Source organism: Perognathus longimembris, chromosome 11 (assembly GCF_023159225.1).
Source record: "Perognathus longimembris pacificus isolate PPM17 chromosome 11, ASM2315922v1, whole genome shotgun sequence".
Taxonomy (NCBI): Eukaryota; Metazoa; Chordata; class Mammalia; order Rodentia; family Heteromyidae; genus Perognathus; species Perognathus longimembris.
Window position 1 is genome coordinate 31,182,078 of NC_063171.1, and position 24,888 is coordinate 31,206,965.

At 43.5% G+C, this 24,888-nt stretch overlaps 1 protein-coding gene and 1 long non-coding RNA gene across 5 annotated transcripts in view; one reads left to right on the forward strand and one right to left on the reverse strand.

Annotated features, from left to right (window-relative positions):
• Rcsd1 (RCSD domain containing 1) overlaps positions 1–12,456 on the reverse strand; it is a 57,812-nt gene extending 45,356 nt beyond the window's left edge. For 3 of the 4 annotated variants that reach the window (XM_048356641.1, XM_048356639.1, XM_048356640.1), the window contains exon 1: positions 12,306–12,455. In XM_048356641.1, coding sequence (XP_048212598.1) covers positions 12,306–12,311 — 6 coding nt within the window. In that variant the 5' untranslated portion in view covers positions 12,312–12,455. Of the gene's footprint in view, positions 1–12,305 lie in introns of all 4 variants that reach the window. The other variant, XM_048356638.1, reaches the window with a different exon arrangement.
• LOC125359113 lies at positions 3,400–24,888 on the forward strand. The gene is made up of 3 exons (XR_007212491.1): positions 3,400–3,529; positions 24,225–24,229; positions 24,877–24,888. It is a non-coding gene; the product is annotated as an uncharacterized LOC125359113 (long non-coding RNA).

The following is a 24,888-nucleotide window of genomic DNA, read 5'->3' on the forward strand; positions in this document are numbered from 1 at the left end:
TTTGCAAAATAGCCTGGAAGGTAAGTGAAGCAGATAACAGATTTACAGATGGAGGAACTGACTCCAACTGGTACTTAGAATCTACTTTTCTTAATATCTCTGACTCCTTCCTCAGGGCCACAAGTTAATGGAGAACAGTATTGAAAGGTTAGCATCTCTGTCTTCATTGTATATCTGCCTTTGCTCTGTGCAATCATCTTTCAGCCACTTTGTAATCAGGAAGGACAACACTGGCTGATAGTATCTTGTGATGAGTCCAATCAACTCTACCCCCACTCTCAGCCCCCAACAACTTTCATATTGTGACCAGTCCTCACCAGTCCTGAGATGGTGATCAATTGGACTACATTTCTGATTATCAGGCCCCACCCTCATTCATCTTCTATTTCAACCTAAGCTCACATCTCTTCCCTGGAGCTGGCTAAAGTGCTTTCCCATGGCTTGCCCATATGGCATAATACAGCTTTTTTCTCTGTCTGCAGCAATTACTTGACTATTTGATGTATCTGGCCAGGTGACCAAACCTGACATATTGCACTATAAGAGTTGCTGGTCTAGAACTTCATAACTAGTACACCGAGGCTAGTAATTAGCCCTGGAAGTTCAGGTTTCCTGGGCTTGCACAGCATCCATCCTTGGCCTATCACAAGTTCAATAACTGGACAAAGGGAACAGAGGGCAGTGGTCAGCCAGTTGCTACTATGACCTTCAAACCCCACTGCCAGATTCCAGTGTCACTCACGGAATGACTTTCACTAGCTCCTTCCATAGACACCTTGAAGAAGGGTTATGGAAAGAAAATGGTAATTCTCAGTATCATACAACTACATGTAGGAAAAAAGATTCCCTGTTCACTATGGGGAAATGCTTTAAAACAAACAAACAAACAAACAAGCCTGTGGGTAATTCTGTGTTGTTGATACAGCTATAGCAAATGACTTCCTAATCCCAAAAGCCATCTGGGCTATAAATGGCATCTCTAAATGATATCTCTCTTCCTTCCTTCATTCCTTCCCTCCTTCCCTTCCTTCCTTCCTTCCTGTGCAGGACCTTGAACTCAGGACCTGGGTATTGTCCCTGTGCTTTTATATTCGAAGTTTCCCTCTACCACTTCAGCCACAGCTTCACTTCTATCTTTTTAGTGATTAATTGGAAATAAGAGTTTCATAGACTTTTCTGCCCAGGCTGGCTTCCAACTATGGTCTTCAGAGCTCAGCCTCCTGAGTAACTAGGATTACAAGTGTGAGCCACTGGCATCCATCCCTAAATGCTATCTCTTGGTGGTGGCAAGTTCCAAGAAATTGGGTGCTTCATGACTATGGTGTTTAAGAAATATGTGAACAACATCACCTAATGGCTTATATTTATATATTTTTAAATAATTACTTATTTATTGTCAAAGTAATGTACAGAGGGGTTACAGTTTTATACATAAAACACTGGTACATTTCTTGTATAATTTGTTACTTCCTCCCTCATTTCCTCCCCTCACCCTCCTGTATTTATACTTTAATGATACAGTTTCCTATATCCCTGGCTTCCCCTTCAAAACTACTTGCCTCTCTAAAGCAAGAAGAATAGTTTGGTATTGTGGGAAAACAATATTTTCTGATTGCAAAGCAGACTCCACCTCAATCAGAAAGAGCATCTCCAACCACCAGAGAGGCATAGAACTCCAGGGACTGTGCCAGAGTGCAGATAACTGTCTCCTTCCTCAGCCCTTGGTCAGCTTGACCCAGCTCAGAGATCACCTTCTCTGTGATGGAAACAACCACTAAAAGTCCTGCTGAACTCTCCTTCATTCTGCCAGGACACCTGCATCTTTCCATGCAGGAGCTGCTCCAGCAGCTTGGGTTTCATATAGTCAACAACATGGAACAGAGCCCCCAGCTAGCTTTTGACAGACTTGTAGCCTGAGTGAGAGATAAAGAAATTTTCATGGTTCTCAGTCACTAAAACTGTAGCATTGTTTGTTACAGGAACACTAGCCTGTCTTGTAAACTATGCAACAGGACTATTCACACATTCTCTCTGCAGAAGCAATTACACTATTTGGTAAGGATTTCTTTCATCTTGGCTTCCCTCCCTACCTCCAGATTGCACAGGTCTTGAGGGCAAATATTATGTCTAATTAATTTGCTTTTCATAACTGCTCAGTACATGTCTTCAAATAAATGAATGAAAGGACCAGTGGATGTATAAGGGATCTGAGAAGAGAATACTGAATGAAATTGTATAAAATGTCACTTTGTAATTTTGCAACACATGGACCTTTATAAAGGTGTTGGTGACCCTACATCATTTGAGTAGCTCTTCCCAGCCTGGTAATACCTTAGTTATCTCTCTGGAAAGGGACTAGATCAGGAGAGATGATCATAGCTCTAAGGAAATACCCATAGCACCACGTAGACCTCGGTTCCCAACTACAGCTTGCTGAATAGAGAATCATAGCTGAGACCTGTACCAGTATGGGTATGGAGAACAAAGCTGTAGAAATGAATAGCTAGTAGACATTCACTTCCAAAGCATGGAGATGAGGTAGTTACAGCCTACCTAATAATATATAACCTAACAATAACCAAGGCTTCAGCCTTCCACTCCCCTACCTCTGCATGGATAGCATGTTTCGTGCTGTGTAGTAGTGAATGATAGCCTTTCCAAAAAGTAAGATTACTTCTCAGCTCCTGGAACTCAGGAATGCTACCTTGTCTGGAAAAGAGTCTTTGCACATGAAGTTAAGGATTTTGAGATGAAGAGATCATTCAGAATAATCAATTGAGTGTCCTAGTCCAATGACAAATGCCCTTATAGGAGACACTCAGAGAAGATGAGGCAAAGATGGGAAGGATATGGCCATAGGCCAGAGAACCAGCAAACGTCAGGAAGTAAATAAAAGAGGGGTGGAGTAGATTCTTCCCTAGTGCCTCTGCCGGGAGTGTGGTCCTGCCACACACTGATTTCAGACATCTGGCCTCCAGCACTGGGAAAGAATAAATGTCTGTTGTTCTAAGCCACCCAGTTTATGGTTACCTGTTAGGGTAGCCCTAGAAAATTTCTACATCTGCAATTCCCCTGGCTTTGATTTTTCAAGTGGGCATCAATGTGCCATTCTATAGCAGCCCAGAGCACCAGACATGGCCCTGAATTTCACATGCTTTACCCTAGGAAAGCCAAGGAGTTGGAATCATTCCTGTTCTCCAAGTCCTTAGCACTCAAATCCAGGCCATCATGAGAGATTCAGGTATGGCTGGACAACAGGGGCCAAAAGATCCCCGAGAAAGACTCCTTGAAGTGGTGCTGTGGCTCAAGTGGTAGAGCACTAGCTTTGAGTTGAAGGGCTCAGGCACAGTGCTCAGGCTCAGAGTTCAAGCCCCACGACTGAACAACAACAACAACAAAAAAGACCTCTGAGCACACAGTGAAAAACATACTAGTGAGGGAAGTGTTGTGGTGTGCAGTTAGGCCCTCCTCGCCTTGTTGAAACAATGGTGAAGGAGCTGTTGTTCTCCCACCTTTCCTCTCCTGATGGGTAGGTAGATTGAGAACAGTGAACACCCCAAAATGTGAAAGACTTCAGAGAGCCTGAAGAAGACAGCACACAGAGCTGGAGAAGCTATAAAGTAGTCATATATAGATTTAAACATGAGGCTCAAATGTGTGCAGTGTGCTGGAGGCCCAAAGGTCTTTATTGTAATTCTGACTCAGCCACTCACTGACTCTTAGTGTGACCACTCGTGCAGTGTCCTCACCTTTAAAATAAAGAGGGGAGGAGGACAGGGAAATGACTGAAGTTCCTTCTTGCTTTCAAAACTCTTTTACTCTAAAAAAAATCAAATTATAAAAAACAACAACTTCTTTTCTCCCTTAGAAGGTAATACCAGATTCTTCCAGAGATACCCCTTAACCCTTTTAGATGTTTTTTTTTTTTCTATATGAGTGCTCAGAATCAATCTAGCCAGACCTTAAAAGGTCTAGTCTTTGGGAGTGGGCATGGTTGTATAGGTCTGTAATCACAGCTATCTAGGAAATATATGTAGGACAAGGTCTGAGGCCAATCTGGGCAAAAGAATGAGACCCTATGTAAAAACAAACTAAAGCAAAAAGAGTTAGGAGATGGGCAGTGGTTCAAGTGATAGAACACCTGCCTAGTAAGTTCACAGCCCTGATTTTAAAGATCTCAGACCAAAGTATCACCCCCCAAGACCCTCCTCCTCCAAAAAAAAAACTCCTCCAAAGTTTTGAGCCTCATGGCCTCCACCAGACTTAAGCTGGAGAAAGACTGAGCAGGCTGAAGACCCACCTTGGCAAGGTGGGGGAAGACAGGAGAAAGCCAAGAGAAAGAACGGTAGACATAGGACCCCACCCGATAGTATTGATTCAAATGTGGCTCTTCTGATAATAGCCTTCCAGAGCTGGGCAAATGATCTAGAAAACAGATGTGGTAGGATTTTTATAGGGAACTAAGAAAAGGTAAATTTATGCAGAACATCTGTATATAGTAGGTATTCAGAAGTGATGACAAGCTTTGCAGGTTTCTCCCACACTGCCATCGGTGTGGATGCTCAGCAATGCCTTTCCCATTATCCATCAAAACATATCTCAAAAGCATGACAAGCCAGAGATCTGAGGAGGCCTGGGAATGGAGTTCAGATTATTGAGATGGGGTGGGGGTGGCTGCAGCAGGCTTGGATAAGTGTCCATGTAGCTCATGTGTTTGGAATGAGCTGGGTGGGGGTCTAGCAGGGAGGCCAAGAGGAGGCTGAAGCCTTTTGTGGCCTATGATTAGCTGAATGTTTCTGTGCCCTCTAGGGTAGGTGCCTGGTAGAGTTCTAGCAGCCACAGGCTCTGCTTCTTCTGTTTAGCTGGGTGGGATTGATGCATGTGGTCAGTGGTTACTCCTTGGTCTACTGGTTACTACTTGGTCATCCTGTATTGCTCAAGGTAAAGAGGAAGAATGTGGGCCTTTCAGAGTGCTTGGGATATGTCACCACAGTGGGCCTGCAGGTGGATGGGGATGGGAATAGGAGATTTTCTGTGTTGTATTCTCAGAGGCCTCTCCTCAGAGAAAGTGACAGGGCCTTCAGGGTGGCTTTGGTGTGCTTGATCAAAGGCCTTCCTTTGGGGCCAAGAGTCTTTCAAATCCATGTCCTCAGCAGGAGCCTTTGGGTGCAGGGTGCAGGATACAGGTGCGCCTGCAATCACTCCCCCTGAGGCTGAAGTGCCCTGTCTGTCAGCTCCTCAGAGCTGCCAGGAGGAGCGAAGGCAGCACTTGCGGAAGAATTTCCCAGTGGAGGAAGCAAGTTTTCTCTACCCACCACAGAAAAAGCTGACTTTGAACTCCGCATACTTCTCTTATCAAGATCGTATCTCATATTTTTTTTTTTTAGTGTCCCATCATGTGTGTCTATATTTTCTTTTCCTAAATAGAAGAAAGCTCCTTTTATGGCCGTAAATGCAATTTTCTTTTCTTTGCAGCTCCCATCTAGCCATCAAATGTCTTTATCTCACTCAACCTTCCAGGAATAAATCCTTTGTAGTTGCCACACCACACTGCCAGCCACTACCACCATGGTTTTCTTCACGCCTTCTTCCATCTGATTGGAATACATTCTCCCCAGTGTTCTGTAGCTGCTGAACTCCTAGGCAGACCTCAATATTCTCCTCAGAGATCATCTCTCGTGGGAAGCTCTGGGAGTCCCAGGCTAGGTGTTGTCACCTCACTTCTGTGGGAGCAAGTTCTTGCCCTATTCTGTAATCATCTGTTTTAGTCTTTTTTCTCCTGTTAGCCTGTGAGTTCTCCCAGGGCCAGCAAGAGAGGAGACATACTGGTGTTTTGGTCCCCAGTGCTTGGTAGGCAGTAAAGGATCCATATATGTTAGCTGAGCCTCATTAAAACATCAGTGTATGACAGCTAGCAAGATTCAAAGCGAGTGCTTTTGAATCTGTGCACACAGATTCACAACAAAGGGTGGGGACATCTGTGCTGCAGACACTCATTTCTTGTCTGGAAGAACGTCAGCTCCAGTATCTGACTGTCTCAGGGTCTCTGTTCGAGAGCTTCCAGCTGTGAGAATGAGTTTTAGTGGCTCTCACAGGGGTAATGGCCCCACCTGTACACATCTCCTCTCCTTGGGAGCCGTCCCGGCTTGGGATAGCAGTGACTACAGGCTGTTTCCCCAGAACAGGACAGGGTTGAACCTCACAGACTGATCAGTCTACACAATTCTGAGAGATAGGTATTCTAAAAGCCCTAAAGAAAAAAGATAGGGTGTTCCTTGTCCCCAAAGACAAAGGGATTAGGGCACTGTTCTCTCAGGTCTGTCTCAGGTGATCCACATAGGAGATGTGTGTGTGTGTAGGGTCCTGAGGCAGTGCAGTTGTTGATGGCACCTAAGTACCTGTATTGGGCCAGCAGTATCGCTGTACCATCATTTTCAGAGATAAAGTGTCCATGGGTTACTGCTATGTGAGTGAAACTTTATGAGAACCACCCTTCTGCCTGACTTCTCAACAGAACTATTCCCAGATGAGAGAAAAGGCTGTTGGCTTTCCAAAGATCTGAGAACACCCTAAATCCTCAGCCCAAGCCCTCCATGTCTGGGTTTGTCCCCTTTGCAATAATGCAGCATGCAGTTGGAGATACTCTTGCTCTCTACCCAAAGCATTTTCATTCCAGTGGAGTGGGTAGTGGTGCTCAGGCTGGCTCTGAAAATCTCAGACATTACCACTAGAGGAAGGCAGAGATGCCTTCAGATTTTTCTGGAACCTAAATGCTTTCTGCTGCGGCCCTGATAAGATTACGGGGCTGCTGAGCCGCCAGTGTTCAGATTTCCCACGGAACCACGAGGGCCTGGCTCAGGCTCTCCTTGCTGTGAGGAGCTGAGCTGTGGATCAGGCTCTGAAATCTGACTCCGCTCCAGGAATGCACACTGGCCCCTTCTGTGACAGGGCTGGGGCCTTCCAGTGTCACTACCCAAAACTCTCCCTGGTGTGGCAGCCCAACACATGGAAGATGTCTGCTAAATGGAGCCAGGATTTCTGACAGGGTTTCTGCCAGTGTCTTGGAGAGCACTGGGGAGCCAGAGGGTAGCTACACCTAACTCCAGCTTTTAGAGACAGTGCAGTCTCTAATGATGACCCACCAGCTCCAACCAGCAGATAGACGGCTCATCAAGAGGATAGGTCAAAACCAACAAGAGTTATGGACTCAACCAGCACCTCACCAGGACATCTCAAGATGATCTATTTATTAAAGCTTCAAGTCTCCTCTCTCCTAGGTCTGTTTTTTTTTGTTTGTTTGTTTGCTTTTTACCTCTGAGGTAAAGAGATATGAATGAAAACATAGGTTTCAAAAGGAACATACCGTGTCCCCGTCTATACAAATACACTTCCTGCTGTCATTACTACTACTGACAGTCTACGAGGATGAAAAGAAATGATAGCCCACTTTTACTTTGTTTACTTACTTATTGTTTTAGTGCTGGTCCTGGGGTTGAACTCAGGGCCTTTCACTCTATCTTAGCTTTACCACTGAAGACTGTAACCTTATCACTTGAGCCACTCTCTACTTCTGGCATTTTGCTGGTTAATTGGAGATAAGAGTTATTTGGATTTGTCTGCCTGTTCTGGCTTCGGACCATGATTCTTAGATCTTAGCCTCTGAGTAGCCAGGATTACAGGTATGAGCTACTGGCACCCAGCTATAATCCCATTTTTAAGGGTAATATTGTAAACACAAGATCTGACATGTTATAAATGCTTAATGAATATTGAATAGGTAACAGGATGACAAATAATATCTCCAAAGGATTTGGCATTGTGTCAGGGAAAAGAAATCATTTATGGTTTCCCCCTAAACATTTATGACTTATTTAGTGCCAGTGATTTAATTTTCACAGACTAAATCCTTTATTTGTTCGAAATAGAAATGTGGTTGTAAGGGGATAAATTTAGTTATCTACTGTTAAATTTGTTGTCAGTTGGAGAAATAAAGAATTTAGTTAGTGAAAACTAAACTTTTCCAAGCACCCTTGGGCTATCTGATAGTGCCTACAATTAGTATTTAAGGAACTAAAATTATCAAATTAAACATCTTAACTCTCTCTTTTCTTTCTTTCTTTTCTTCTTTTTGTTGTTGGTCATGGGTGCTTAAACTCAGTGCTTGGACACTGTCTCTGAGCTTTTGTGCTCAAGACTAGTGCTCTACTACTATTGAGCCAAAGCTCCACTTCCAGTTTTGGGAAGGTTAATTGGAGATAAGAATCTCACAGACTTCTCTTCCCGTGCTGGCTTCAAACTGTGATCCTCAGAACACAGCCTCCTGAGTAGGATTACAGGCATGAGCTACCAGTGCTCCACCTTCTCTATCTTCTAGGTTTCTATCAATAATTACTTAGTATCTTTTCTAGAAAGGAAACACTTTTCAACATAACACATTCAATTTCTCATATAGTACTGCAACTTTTTGCCCAGAACAGTAAAAAAAAAAAAAAAAAATCAGCATATAAAAACCAGGCTCTAAAAATATAATCTGAAAATATTATATAATTATGTCTCCCATTTTAGTAACATAATTTACACATTTGTCCCTAGGCTTTCCTTAGGCCCTAGACATACAAGAAATAAACCCCGTCCCCCAGAAGCCTGGGCGCGGGACCAGGGTGGGGAGGATTAGCCTGACAGTTAAGCTTCTACCTTGGGGTTCTCCATCAGTGGTTTGAATAAAGTACTCTGAGAGCACTGTAGAGTCTGAAGGCATCTGGGAAGGCTTCTAGAGGTGTTGATGAGAGAAAGACAGAGAGAGAGAGAGAGAGAGAGAGAGAGAGAGAGAGAGAGAGAGACGAGTTCCTGGTTGCTGTTAATTTATAAATTGGAAAATTTAGGATTTGCTGATAAGGACTGTGACAATCTCTGAAGACCAGTAAGACCTCTCCCTCTCACAAATCTCCTCTCTGCCCCTCTCTCTCTCAATACAAGAAATAGAGTCCAAAGTCTCACACATGCTAGGCAAGTTCTCTTCCACTGAGCTACATCCCCAGTCTGAGAATACCTCTTCTTAGGTCACTTTGGTGACCCCATCTTTTCCAATCCTCCCTTCTCTTGAAGTCAGACTGGACTCTACAAGGGGCTCCCTAACCTGACTGCCTTGCTTATTCTCTGAATTAAACTTCTGCTATTTCACCCCTGCTATGTTTCATACAACATCTCTCTGGGCAAGAATTCAGGGCAATATACTAGCTAACCTTGGCTTTGTGGGCTGTAGATCATCTCTGTATGAATCAGAAAAAGGAACTCACTGGGGCACAGCTAAGGAGACTATCTATGTGTGAAGAAAAACTAATTCCTTCCTTCAAGTGGCTTGGATTTCAGCTCCCACTCACCTGCTTGGCCAGTGTCTATGGCACACTGTGGCCCTTCTTCTTGCTTTCATTTTTTTTTCTTATTGCTTTTCAGTTTTCTTGTCCAGCCAACTAGTCTACTTCACTGAACAAAGCTGGTATGCTCTCCCTGAATCCATCCATTCCTTTTGTGTCTGCGTCTCACCATCACCTTTCTGTCTGAACATTTACCTTGATCTTCTTTCAGTCATTTACTCTGAACTCAGACCTTGTAGTCAGTGGTAAGTCGGTCATTTAGCACATGCATGTGAAAACTGTACATGACAGGGTGTGCTCAGCCTCATATCCTGTAGTGTGTTTGAATGGCAGGGAGAAGACAGTGCTTTTAGAAGTATAGTTGATGTTGTTGATGATGGCATAACAGTGACTTAAAAACAACAACAATAAAGACACTGGGTGCCAGTGGCTCACATTTGAAATACTACTTTTCCACTCAAGGATGAAAAAGACAAGTGAGAATGTGAGGCTCTAGTTCAACTATTATAACAACAACAACAACAACAAGTCCAGTTACTAGTGTCTTATGCCTGTAACCCTACTACTCAGGAGGCTGGTAAGATCTGAGGAATGAGGTTTAAAGCCAGCCTGGGCAGGAAAGTCTGTGACAAGCTTATCTCCAATTAAGTAAAACTGTGGCTCAAGTGTTAGAAAGCTACCCTTGAGAGATAAAGCTCAGGGACAGTGCCTCGAGGCACTGAGTTCAAGCCCCAGGACCCCCACAAAATAATAATAGTAATAATAACAATAATAAAGAGATTCCTATAATATTTTAACAAGGTATGTGGAGTCTAAAGCAGGAATGTTCAGCAAGTTTTGGTCTGAATTTCTTATACTGGGAAGCAATATAATTCAGTTTCTTCTCATAGTAGTTCTTTCATGTCTCAAAGGTGGGCTTCATAAGAAAGTTTTACTCTGAGATTTTCAGGAACCCCCAAATCTATGGCTGCATGTGGAGCCACACAGTAATAAATTTACTTCCTGGCTGTGTTGTCACTTCCCCACCTCTCAGTTAGTTGCCTCCTCACTTCCTTTCTCAGCACTAGCACTTGCAGTAGGGTTTTTTGTTTGTTTGTTTTCCTTGCAGTTTTGACACAGATGCTGTCACTCTCAGGCAGCAAATCCCTCCTGTGGAGCAGACACAGGCTGACCTATCAGAGGTCCTGTCCTTCCTGGCCCCCAGCACACATGGATCTGGGTACTTCTCAGATACTACACACACATCTGCTCATAGATAGTCTTCTCTTTTCATGCCCCCATGCCTCAAGCCACACAGGAAGTTGCTAGGCTGATAGTTTCAGGGCCTTGGCCACCTACTGTTCCTTCCTCATCCTAGGAAGAAAAAGCTCCCCAAGGTAGAAGCCCCTCTCCTTCTTGAGAACAAAGCTAAAACTTGCATTGGGCCCTCCAGCAACAACCTAAGTCTAAATTTTCTTTCCTCTCAGGTCTGGTCCATATCTCCTGAAACTCTAGCCTGGTCCTAAGGAACACTCTATTCTCTCTGAGGAAGGATCCTACAACTATAGCGGCTTCTTTGGAGGTTGTCCCTAACAAGTGGGGTGTGGGTTCCCATCTCTCTCTTCTGCCCTACAGTAGTGCCCACTTCTAAGCATGCTCTTGCTTTGAGCTTGCACTGTCTTTCAGTAGACTTGGGAATCCACCTGCTGAGCTTTGCTATGTGAATCTCACCTGGCGACCTAATCTGTCCTTGTGAATATATCTTCAGACTGCAGTAGACCCCAGGGTCCTGCCCACTTCCTGCAGGTGATCTCTGTTCCTGGCTGAGCTGAATATTCATGAGGAGGTCTAGGCCTAGCTCAGAAGAGACCAGGGCTCAGGCATGCAGCCGACATGGCAGTTACTGTGACCTGTGTGATTGCTGCAACCACAGCCTGGGGAGAAGCGCAGTTTCCTTTTGAACACAAGTGGGAATCACCTTAAAAACTCTGACATTTACAAGTTCTCCTTTTCTCTTTCTCAAAAGCCCTGGGTCCTGCAAAGGCTGATTTAGAGTGACATATCAGGTCTCAGTTTCAAGAAGAAAATCTGTGGAAATCTCTAGGAAGAGAGAGAGAGAGAGAGAGAGAGAGAGAGAGAGAGAGAGAGAGAGAGAGAAGAGACAGAGAGAGACAGAGAGAGAGAGGAAGAGAGACACAGAGACAGAGAGAAATGGGAGTTACCACAGCCACCCCACCCACAGAAAGTGGTTGCCTGAATTCTACGAAAGTTGGATGAGTGCAGGACCTCCTCTCAGAAGGCAGAGCAGAGGAGAGCAGAGCCTCATCCTTGCACACCCTTCTCCGTCACCAGCACACCTCAATACATACACAGTCTCAGGAGGAGCCTCAACTTTTCTCATTTGCTCAGAAAGAGGAGCTTTTCAGAAAGCTATGAAAGAAGACATGACTGGTTCAAGAGGGACTTCAGGAGAGAAAAGACACTGGATTTTCTAAACGGCCACTGTTCAAGGGAAAAGGGAAGCCCAGACAGCCCTGAGATCTCAGCTTGTACTCCCCCCTCTCTCTTTTTCTCTCCCTCTTTTCTTCAGTGCTCATCTTTACTCATTAGGGGCTTCTTCTTTTGCTCATCCATTTTACCCACTTGTCAGCCTTAGCTGAACCTAGCTTTTATTTTTTTAGAAAGCATGTACATACACAAAATGCACTGAGAGTCCTTACAGGACTTCTCTCCCTTCAGGTCTTTCCCTGCCAAACCCTTGCTGGCCCCCAGGGGCCTCCTAGGTACAACCAGGGTCAGTCTTCCCGAGTTAGCCACCCGGGCTTGGAGCAGCGCACATTGGCTCTCCTTGGCAGCAGCCAAGAGCCCAAGCACTCCCTTGCTGCCTGGGTAGGGGGCTCCCGGAACCCCAGCTCACTGCCCAGCTCCTTGTCACAGCCCGGAGTCCTTTACCTCCATGTCCTCTAGGTTGTCCTCCAGAGGTGGGCAGGCCCGCTCGTTGGGGGCCGGAGCTCTGGATCTCCACTGTTCCCTCCACTCTCAGCCCGGCCGTGCGCGCGCTGGGCTGCGCTCGGCTGCAGGACTGCCCCAGCCAGGGGAGCCCTGCGCCAGAGAATGAGGAAGGAGGAGGAGGAGGAGGAGGGAGGGGGGAGGGAGGGAGGGAGGGACTGAGGGCCGGAGGGCGGAGGTTTAAGGAGGGGTGCTGGGGAGGGAGGCCGGATCAGGGTTTAAATTTAGACACAAATCTAAACAGATACTGTCCCTCCCGGGCAGGACTCAAGAGCAGGAGCCACAACTCCATTAATCTTCCTCAGCATGGGATGGGCAACCACGGCGCCCCCTCTCTTACAAAGTTTCTCAGGACCCTGAGTTTGGCCCCGGTTTCAGTTTTTGCCAACATCCTCTCCCTTCTTTAACGTGCCTTCTTTCTTCTTGCCCACCAAATTACAGTTGTCCTCTCATTGTTTCTATGCCCCTTCTTTTCCAGGTTCCTCTTTTTTCAAATGTACATTTCCCCCATTCCTCCTTCTCTTCTTCATCCCTTTTCTCATCAATATCATATTGGGTTTTTTTGCGTGGGGGGTGGTCTTCTATGAAGAGGTAGCAGATACCCGCTCCTGCCTTGGCCGGAGGGGCTGTGTGCTCACTGACACAGTGGGGCAGTTCAGACCCAGAATCAGTATGGAGACAGGTCTATTACTCTCTGCTTTCCAGGATTTCATCTTCAGGAAACCATCATCAAACCCTCCATCATCTGTCTGTATATTGGAAGGAGGAGGAAAGTTTTCTAAGTTCCTTGCAACTGCACATCAAATCTGCCTTGATTCAAGCATTGGGATTTGTAGAAAGTTTGGCTCCCATAGGCTGCTTGCTAAAGGGCCTCCCCCCATTCCTATTAAATATAGTAAAGGGCAAGATCTTAAATATCCAATTCCCACAGGGCCAGGGTCAGTAACACTCCCCTAGGGCTGTCCCAGTCCTCTGGGAAGCAGAGGCTGCGAGGCTGTTATGGAAGGGATGGGAAGGAGGTGAAATCTGCCCTAAGATCCCTCTTTCAAGGGCAGTGGGAAAGAGGGGAGGAAACCACTAGAGACTTGAGCATGGATGGGGATTAGCCAATAGGGATGTTACTACATAGCATTCTTATGGTCTAGTCCTTTTCTCCCCAGTTGTGTCCCCCAGCTCATCACAGGGGTGAACAGGGTGACAGATGCTGGCAAGTACTATGAAGACTGATATGGAGACACCAGTAAAGGAAACAAGCAGGGGCTGGGGATATGGCCTAGTGGCAAGAGCGCTTGCCTCGTATACATGAAGCCCTGGGTTCGATTCCCCAGCACCACATATACAGAAAATGGCCAGAAGTGGCGCTGTGACTCAAGTGGCAGAGTGCTAGCCTTGAGCAAAAAGAAGCCAGGGACAGTGCTCAGGCCCTGAGTCCAAGGCCCAGGACTGGCAAAAAAAAAAAAAGGAAACAAGCAGAGAACTTGGCCTGCCCCTGCTTCTCAGGGCAGCACCCTCCATGCACTGTCTGCCAGGCCCTGGCCCTACTAGTCTTAAGAACATGGCTACCTTCCTAGCATGGAACCTTTAAGGTACAACTTTCCAGAAAGTGCTGGCAGCTCTGACGCCAGGTGATCTCACAAGTTCACTATGCAGAGGGGCAAGCAACCTCCCCTCCCCCTCAATTGAGAAACAGACAGGGTGGAGGGCTGAATTCCAGCTCTGCTACTTGCTAGCTGTGTTTCCTTAAAGAGGTCACTGACCATCTCTGATTCATATTTTCTTCATCTTTCCAGTGTGATGGGCACACTGAAAAGAGTATTTTAAAAATAATATTTAGTCTTAGGAACAAGGGTCAGATGAACATGGCTCTCTTATGTTTTTATTTAGAGCCAGGCACTCTGGGACTCCATGAAAGAGCCCCTACTCCACTGGGGCAGAGTTGGCAGCAACTCTGTAGTGCAAGTGTGTGCTTGTGACTTTTCCTTTCTTCTTTTTAAAGACGCAGGATTGAGATAGTGATGGGAAGATTGTCACAATATCTTCTAAACCTGCCCCATGGGGCCTTCCTCTAGTCCCCCCCACTTTTTTTTTAATTTGAGAGAGGGTCTCACTTTGTAGCTGGCCTCAAACTCATGATCTTCCTGCTTCAGTCTTCCCAATGCTGGAATTACAGACATACACTGCCATATTCAGCCAACTTCTTCCCCCAACTGGTGCTCCTTCCTGCTCAGCACAGGGCCAACCCAACACAGGTCTTTTACTTCACAGACAGGAGAGCGGAAGTGCTTACCCAGAGGAAACCGTTAGGCCCAGATAGAAGTCTCAGCTACCAAGTTTACGTGCATGCAGCTGTTCTCCATCCCTCTACAGGCCTAAGAACAGATGCCTAACTGAGCCAACTCCATGGCCTCCTCATGCTCCTGGGTCCCAAAGCAAGCTGCTCCTCCAGAGTAAGGAAAGGGAGAAAATTAGGGTGGGAGATGGGGAAGGGGGACATAGACCAGAGCAGGGTTTCAACAACCACAAGTAGATGTGAGGTGTCTACTTCTTTTATTTTCCCTCCTGCCTGTGCAGAAGATGACTAGAAGGCAGAAAGGAGGTGGTAACTCAGCTGGGTAGCACCCTGTTTTTGCTGGGTTACTCACTGTTCCTCTATAGGAGGAGCTAGCAACAGAGGGGAAGGGAACCTGTTTTCCTGAGGAGTTGATCTCATGCCTGATCTCTGAGGTCTGGCTCCCCTGGTCTTTTCTTCACACTCCCCTTGAGCCTTCCCTTTCACATACCCTGATAGTCTGACTCAGCCATATACTCAGAAGAGGCCTGTGCAGCACTAAGAACAAGAAACACCAGATACACAGTGCAGGTCAGGTAGGGACTTAGGCAAAGGAGCTCATATATGCAGGCTGCACAGTAAACCTTCAACAAATAGTCAATGAATGAATATGTGGAAAAAGGACTGAATGAACAAGTGAAGCAAATTGGTAGAACTTTCCCTTTAAAATAAAAAACAGAACCTTTTAATGATGAAGACAGTCTCCAATGGAGAAATATTGGGGTGGGGGGCAAAGATCATTGAAGGCTGTGATAAATTTAATAGTGAGTGAATGAGATTTCAAGCAGTACTGCAAGAGACTTCAATCAGTCAGCATTCCCAAGCAGCCCACAGTGCTGCTACCCCACTGTGCTTCTGATGATCTATTTTAATTGTTGTTTTAAAATAATGTCTTCACATTATAATATATATTATGCCTTAAATAGTTATGCAAGGGGTTTCAATTCAACATGTCAGTTTATGAGTACCATGCATCTTGATCAATGTCATATCTTCCATCTTTCTCTCTCCATCTGTCCCAACCCCACCCAAGTTACTTGGTTCCATTTTCACATATAAACATTGAATATTGTGACTGCACAAAAGAGAGACTCTCAGTAGAGGGACTATAGAGGGAGGGAAACAAGAGGATGATGGAGGGCAAATATGATCAAAGTATATTATACACAAGCATGAAAATAGAATAATGAAACCCATTAACTTGTAGAAAAAGGAGGGATAAGAAAGAATAATAGTGTGAATTTGATCAAAGCATATTCTGTACATATATGGATGTATAACAGTGAAACTCCTTTGTGAAGGTAGTATATTCCAATTTTAAAAAATTTAAAATGCTTGTAACAGCTCTACCAGAAAACAAGAATATGCTTCCTGAATCATGGTTAGAAGTCCAAATGACACAAGAGTCCATTTGCAGGATTCCTTCTAGAAATACTGGGATATTATATGTATCAAAACTTATAGAAATGGATTATAACTCTGAAGAAAACAGATGCTTATGAGTGCACAATGAAATAAATAAGCAGAATAACTAGTAAAAGAGGAAAATATTTTCATAATACAATGACTAAAAAAAATGTAAAAATGAAAGTGGGAAAAATGGCCAGCTGACAACCATTACAATGATTTTAGCAAAGAAACAGTCTTGAGTGCTTTATCTACTAGGTAAAGCTGAGGAATAGAATCTTCTACAACTTTAAACTCTATGTTACTGACTAATGACAACGGGGGGAATGTATCTACAGATGAGAGACCTCCAGGCACCATTAATCAAGTGACCAAAGTAAATGCTTCTGTAATGGACAAATTGACAGCATATGCTATCTGATGGCTCATGGGGAGAATAAACAACTGCCCCTGATACTCCATGACATGACCCCATCAAGAGGAAACATTGAACACACAAACTAGGAAGACATTTCTCAGAATGACTGGCCTGTGATCATCCATGACCAATGTCTGCAAAGTGGAAGAATGACTGAGGAAGGGTTCTTGTTGAAGGAGACAAGAGATGTGATAGCTGGGTTAGACAGGTGGCTCCTTTGACCACAAAGCATGTCATAGGAATTATGAGAAGGTTCAAAGGTAAAAGGAATCTGAGTGAAGGGTATGTGGGAGTTCTATGTACTAATCTTACATTTTTCCTTTCAACTTTAAAATAATTGGAAACATAAGAAATTAAAGAAAATGATAGTGGGGTGGGGAGTGAAATGAAGACCCTATATTTCCTTGATCATTGACTAATACCTTTGCTGTTCCTTCTATTACCAGTTCCTCCTGACTCCTTCACCCACTGGCAAGGGGTATAGGATGGGGTGGAGACAGACCCATAGGCAGAGGGGAACCCAGGCTTCTGAATTGGCAGAGGATAAGATGGGAAAGCCAAGAGCATTTAAATTATTGGGGGTGGGGTGGGGTGGGGTGAGGTGGGGATGATCTGGGTGGTTGTAGTGAGCACAGCTATTTTTATATTTTGGAGGAGAGATTTTATTATTCACTTAAAATTTTTATTAGCATACATGAGTAACATAGGAGGGGATTTTACTGTGACATTTCCACTCATAATATGTGACACATTCCATTCAATCTTACCCCCTCCTCTGTCACTTCCCCTTCCACCTTCTCCCTTTCCTAAAGTTTTATCATCTCTTCCCCTTCCACCTTCTCCCTTTCCTAAAGTTTTATCATCTTTCTTTTCTTTTCTTTTCCTTTTTTTTTTTTTGTGCTGGTCCTGAGCTGGGAGGGGAAGAGGCACATGCAAAGATAAACAGAGGGATGGGAGAATGTGGGGGGAAAGGGGACTGGGAAGCCCAACTAACTTCCTCGAGGAAGAAAAAGCATAAAATTGAAAAAGAAGAGAAAGTGTGGTCAAAATTTGAAATGTATCATTCCTGTCTAAGTTTAAAACGGCAAGTGGTACTGATGACATTTTATCTCCTTCCTCCTTTTCTCTTCCCCTTTTCCTCTTCTTTTACTTCCCCTCCCTCCTCTTCCACTTCCTTCTTCCCCTCCTTCTTCTTTAAATTTTTTCATTATCTTGAAGTAGTTGTACAAATAGATTTCAATTCAATGCATTGATTTATGAATGCAGAGCATCTTGATCAATGTCACCCTTTCGAACCCTTCTCCCCAGTTTGTATTGTTTATTGTCTTCCTCCTCCTCCTCTGCATTTCAGAACACATATTCTATTTTAATCAGAATAACTCTCTCTATTTTTTTTATATTCTTAAAAGCAAGGAACCAATTTCCTCTAGAAAGTAAGTAGGGTGACATTTACAGAAATGAAGGCATGTTTTCTTTTTTCTTTTTTTTGTTCCCTGACCAGGAACCGAAAGGGCATGTTTTCTTGAAGTCATCTTACATCACAATTCCTTTTAGGATATTTTTTGATGATGTTCAGAGATGTCACAGCCTTGCCACTGAAGGTATTATGAATCCAGCTTGGTATCTTGCACCAGAACAACTTGTCCAAAACCAGAGGTTATTGGCTTGTTTTAACATGACTGTCTCTAATGACTCGTCACTAAGAAAGTAGAAGGCATAGAAAAAGTAGATGCAAATGTCACCTAGGACCACTGCCTTTTTTTTTTTTTTGGCCAGTCCTGGGCCATGAATGACCACTGCCTTTGCCTTTTTTCCTTGGTAATGGCAGATACATATGTAGAAAGTTTCCGGAGCAATGAAATCTTACATTCAACTGTCAATGTAGTCAGTTGCAGAAAAATCTGCTTAAAACCCATGTCTTCACCTGTTAATGTTTCTTTTACTTTTGTAGTGGTCTTCTTCTCCATCCTTTGCTTAAGAATGGCTACCAGGTTTCTGGAAGTCATTCTTGGTTCTTCTGTCATCTTTACTAACCATGTGCTACAATTCTAGCCTTCCAATATATTGAGATTATTCCCACTCATGCTTCATAGTCACCATTTCCTACATCTGGATGAAGCATGCTATGTCCTGGCTGATACACAGATCTCCTGACTGCCTGTACTCTGGCCTCTAAGTTGGCTTACACCTTACCTATCTGTTTTGTACTCCATAGGTAGAAATCATTCTAAAACATGTGACTGGCTCCCAGGCATCCTCAGAACAAAGCCTAACTTCTTCCCTTTTCCTTGATATGGTCACATTTCTCTCCACCTCTTTTCAAGAGAACCTTCACAATTCTCATTCCAGCCATTTAGCACTGGTTCCAGGTCTCTGACTAGCTCTCTCCTCTACCTGGAATATATGTCTTTCTGTATAGATAGCTGATATTTACTCATCTTTCAGTTCTGTTTAGATTTCCTGTAGGAAGACAGACCTTATAACCATCCCTGTTCCCTCTCCTATCACCTGGGAGAGATACACTTGTTTTTAAGTCAGGTTATGAGTACAAGGCATCTTGATCAAGATCACCCTTCCAACATTCTCTCCCCCCCATCTGAGATACACTTCTTATGTGCCATTTCCTACCTGTCCTATTTCTGTCACTGTGAGCATCTTATAATTGCCTGTTCATTTCCATTATCCTCCACTAAAAGTTGAAATTTAATGAGGATCCATTCCATTCTACAATGGTTAAAGTTTTATTGTCCATCCTTGGTTCAAGTTTGTTGTAAATACATGTTGGATGAATGAGTGAATGATTGGACACTTAGCCATGCAGAAAGTAGCTAATTCATTCTGTAATCCAGTCTTGTGTGTTCACCTACAAATGTAGTAATATCAGAATATATCATAGCATTTTAAGGGCTGGCTCTGATATCAGACTTCCTAAGTCCAACTGTTACCTTGACCAAGGCATTTAACTATTTTGCTCATCAGATTCTTCATCTGTAAAATGGGATAAAATAACTCACTGCAGAGGGTTGCCTGAAGGATTAAAGGAGGTAAAACCTGTGAAATGCTTAGAAAAGCGTTAGCACACAGTAAGTGTGAAAAATATACTTTTTTTGGTCACAGTAGCCTCAGAAACAGCATTTACACTTTCTCATAAGGAAAAGATTGTGGCCTAGAGCATCTTTCCTAAATTTTACTGAAATAGGGACATGGGTCTAAGTAATACCATCTGCCAGACAGTTACCATAAACCCATGAGTCTCTGAAATCTCCAGCTCAATGTGACGCTGCCCCCTAACCGTGGTGCTATTTAACCCTCTCCATCATTACACATCTCGAATCTCCTGACTCTCCTCAGGTCACCATAGCATCCCTCTTCAACTATCCACTAGTTTATTTGGTTTGCTGAGATTGTTTTCTGCTCTTTCTTTATCTTGCAATCAAATTCCCGTATAACATTACCACCTATCAACTCATTTACGTGCTTTCATCACATTGCATAATCTCACTACTACTGGTGCTGAGGTCTTCTCCATGACTATCAACTTTTAGGATATGTCATTATTGCATTTCTTGCAGTCTAGTATTTTCATTTACCTTTTCTGCTTCCTGGTCCGCAAAAGCACTTGAGATGTAAAACATTTATCATCTTGGTGGGTTCATACAGGCCTTAGTTTATAAGACTATCAGTTGTCTGAGAAAGGAACAACAGATTCATGCATGTTTGAATCAATGTGCAAATTAAATACAGTACTGAATGTCTGCTGGGTTCTGGGGAAGGCCAGATTCAGTCAAATCTATGACAGCCCAGAGGCAAGAGGAAGAAGAAGTAGACCTAGGGATGCTTGATGGAGAGGAGGACAGTGGGGCTCCAGATGGAAGGGCCCTATGAACACGGAGCCCAAGGAACGAGTGGAGAGGGACAAGGGGGTTCATCAGAGGCCAGCTTCAGGCCTATTCGGGCTGGCAGTGTCTGTTCTAATAGGATGCACATCAGCCCTGTGAGTGGGCAGAAGTCTGGAATCCATCCTCCTCTCCTATGGAAAGCTGGCTGCACCCAACATGTTGCTCTGGAAACATTTTATTATTCTGGGTTGTTTGTCCTTGTAAAAAATAGGTGATATTTGTGTCGTGGAGATAATCGAACTTCAGCAGAATTGCTTCTGGCTTATATTTGCTCTTTCTGTTTCCTTTCTTGCACAAGAAGGGGCTTGTAGGCAACCGTAAAGGAAAGGGTAAGAGTGAGTGAAGGGAAAAAAAGAAACACATCAAACACTTTCCTGTATAGATACTGCAGGCAAAAGGGGGTCACTACCACATAAGCACTTGGAGAAGACAAGATTCTTTAGCCATTCATATTTTCTTATTTGATGAGAATTCTCATCAGTCACCCAGGGAAGTAGAAAGGAACTCTAGTTAAAGTGACCATAAATCTGAAATGGTAATAAAATGGGTTAAGCCCTAAATCTGACCTCACACAGCAGGGCTGGCAAGAAAGCAAAGGATACAGGCAGCCCCTTATAGAAGTCACACAGGGAGATGAATGGGTTTCTGCAGCAGAAAGGAGAATGGTGTGGGTGGCAGTGGTTGGGGAGTAAGGTGGGGGTGGGGTGAGGGAGGAATTTGCATCTCATGGCTCAATCAGATCTGAACGTTAACATCCTGTTTTTCTGTAGGTTGGGCACATCTCGCCAAAAGCCTTCTCTGACCATGGCCAGCCTCAGGAAATGAATGTCAACAGCCTTGCAGATGGGAACCGGGCTGACTCCTGGGTGACCACACTTGAAAAGGCAAATCCCACCCCCCCAGCCCTCTGTGCTCCTGCTACCCCAATTCTAGGACTCCAGATCTCACCCCACCTCCCCAGAGACAATCAACAGGAAGTTAAGTCAGCTGGAACACTCTGTTCCCTTGACATTTTTTTTTGTTTTGTTTTAATTCTGCAGCTGTGTTTTAAGGCTTCATGAATTCTCTCTCTGGCTCTGTGTCTTAGGTCCATCTCTTCTCTGCCTGGTGCTTTTTCTCTCACGTTCATGCATAAAGTGATGGTGAACATAAGGCCAATAGACAAGAACCAGAACTGGGGTTGATAAGGAGGAAGAAGAGTGTTGAGAAAGCATATTAGGAAGTGAATATTAGCTGCTGATGCGCTAAGTATGGAGAACTTTGCTAAGGGATCTTTGCTGAGAAAAGACCATAAATGCTAAAAAAGAACTAATAAATTATTGACAAGTGTGCACTGCCCTCACTTCCTCTTGGTGCTTATCTCTACTTCTTGTCATAGTGATGTCTGGATATGTATCCCTCAGTAACCTACAGTGCCTACTTAGCAGAATCCTTACTCACACTTTGAAAGCCAACCAGGTGTCCGTAGTGGCTCTCACCTTTAATCCTAGCTACTCAGGAGGCTGAGATCTAAGGATCATGGTTCAAAGCCAGCCCAAACAGGAAAGGCCCTGAGACTCTTTTCTCCAATTAACCACTAGAGCTGTGGCTCAAAGTAGTAGAGCACTAGCCTTGATCAAAAGAGCTCAGTGACAGGGCCCAGGCCCTGAGTTCAAGCCCCCTGACCCCAAACAAATCAAAACTTCTCTTTCCTTTAATCCCAAATCAACCTACCATTTAATCACTCAATAAACAAACAAGCAAGCAATAACAAAAACCCAGGCACAGCTTACCAATGCCACTTAGTCCGCTCTGAGACATTTCTTATTCTCTTGTAGTTATAGTCACAGTTCTATCTCCTTACTAATCAGATGCCTGTTTTTGTATTCACAGAACAAGGTGCTTTTATTTTTTCTTTTATTGGCCAAGACTGGGACTTGCTGCATTGACTTCCTGGCTGGCACTCTACCCACTGAGCCATGCCTCCAAACCCCAGAGCAAGATTCTGAGATTTATCAGGAAGCAACTCAGTTTGGCCCTGATTGCTTTTCCTTCTACTGCTTTTCATTCACAACTAGAGAGAAAACATCTCTACATGTAGAGATTAATCTTACATCCACCAAATGTCTTGAAGATAACTGATTAGCCTCTCTGTCTCTGTCTCTGTCTCTGTCTCTGTCTCTGTCTCTCTCTCTCTCTCTCTCAGTTCTAGAGGATTAAACCCAGCACATTCAGCAGGAACTCTAGCACTGAGATACTTCTCCATCTAGGCTATCATTTCTCATGCCTGCCAAGTGTCTGCTAAATTTAATATTGCAAAATGAATCTCAGGCCCTATAGTTTTGGAAGTAAAACTACATGAAACTCACAGTTAACATCATAATTCAACACTTGAAAACTGAAAAAGAAATTAAAGGTGTGCAAATTGAAAAAGAAGAAGAGAAATCATCTTTGTCTGAAGATGGATGATCTTTTAGGTAGAAAACCATAATAGGATTCTATAAAACAACAGCAAAGTTGCTGGGCACAAAATTAACATGAGAATTAGTTGTGTTTCTATATACTAACAAAGAAGAAAGCTAACAAGACAATCTCATTTGCAATAACGTTGAAGAGTAAAATAAGAGTAAACTTAACCAAAATGGTGAAAGACCTATGTGCTTAAAAAACCACAAAACACTGCCAGAAGAAATTAAAGAAGGCAAAAATAAATTGAAATACAACTCATGTTAATGGATTGCAAGATATAATATTGTTAAAATGTCTCTACTACCTAAAATTATTTGCAGATTCAATGCAAATAATTTGATCTCTATAAAAATCTCAGTAGAATAGTGTGTGTGTGTGTGTGTGTGTGTGTGTGTGTGTGTGTGTGTGTATTTAAGGCAGGAACTAGTGGCTCCAGTCAGTAATCTTAGCTACTCAGGCATCTGAGAGCAGGAGCATCATAGTTCTAAGATGGTCAGGGAAGAAAAGTCTACTAAACTCCATTTTCAAAATAATCAGCAAAGCCAGTGCAGTTGGTCCACACCTGTAATTCTAGCTACTGGGGAGGCTAAGACTTGAGACTCATTGTTCAAAGTCAGCCCAGGGAAGAAAACCCCACCAGACTCTTATTTCCAATTAACTACAAAAAGTGGAAGTAGAGCTGTGGCTCAAGTGAGAGTGCTAGCTGTGAACACAAAAGGCAGGTCCAGAGTTCAAGCCCCAGGGGCTGGGAATATAGCTTGGTGGAAAAGTGCTCAACTCATACACATGAAGCCCTGGGTTCGATTCCTCAGCACCACTTATATAGAAAAAGCCAGAAGTGGCACTGTGGCTCAAGTGGTAGAGTGCTAGTCTTGAGCAAAAAGAAGTCAGGGACAGTGCTCAGCCCTTGAGTTCAAGCCCCAGGACTGGCAAAAACAAAAAACAAACAAACAAAAAAAACCCCAAAACAAACAGAGTTCAAGCCCCAAGATGGACCAAAAAAGGCAAAAAGCTAAGCTTGAGGTGGGGCTCAAGTTGTAGAGTGCCAGCAAGTGTATAAGGTCGTAAGCTCAAACCCCACTACCATCCTAAAACAAAAATTCTAAAATTCATATCAAGCCTCAAGACTACCAATTGTGAAAATAATCCTGAAGAAGAACAAAGTTGGGAACCTCATAGTTCTTGAATTTGAAACATATTAAAAAGCTACAATACTCAAAACAATGTGATTACTATTATAGAGACAGACACATATACTAAAGGAACAGAATAGAGCTCAGGAATCCACCCTCATGAGAACTGTCAAATGATCTTCAACAAGATCAAGATCACACATCTGGAGACCACAGAGTCTCTTCAAGAAATGGTGATGGGAAAACACAATATCCATATACTCAGGGGTGAAGTTGGACCCTTATTTTACATCATCCGAGTATGCCACCCAAATGGATTAAAAACCAATACCTGAGACCTAACGTTATAGTGCTAGAAGAAAATATAGGGGGAATCTTCACACTATTGGATTTGGCAATGATGCCTGGGATTTGTATCCCCAAATAGGGAGGTCAGGAGGGAGAAATTGGGAGAAAACGAGGGAAGAGATAGCACTGTTCACAAAGAAATGTACTCATTACCCGACTTATGCAACTGTAACTCCTCTGTATACCACCTTTATAACAAGAGTAAAATAAAAATTTTTTAAAAGAAACAAAAAACACAGGCAATAAAAGCAAAAGTAGGCAAAAGGACTACACACTTAAAAATCTTGAACAAGAAAGGGAATACATAATGAAAAGGAGGACATCTACATACTTGGAAAATACTGTATAATTGCAAATCTAATATCTAATAAGGGGTTAATATCAAGAATATACAAAGAGCGCCTATAACTCAAATTTAAAACCTTCAAGTAACTAAGTTAAAAAAAATCCTTTCTTTAAATAACCAGCAAGCAAATGAAAAGGTGCTCAATAAAAACCACAATGAGGGCTAAAGGTGTAGTTGAAGTGATAGAGTGCTTAATGG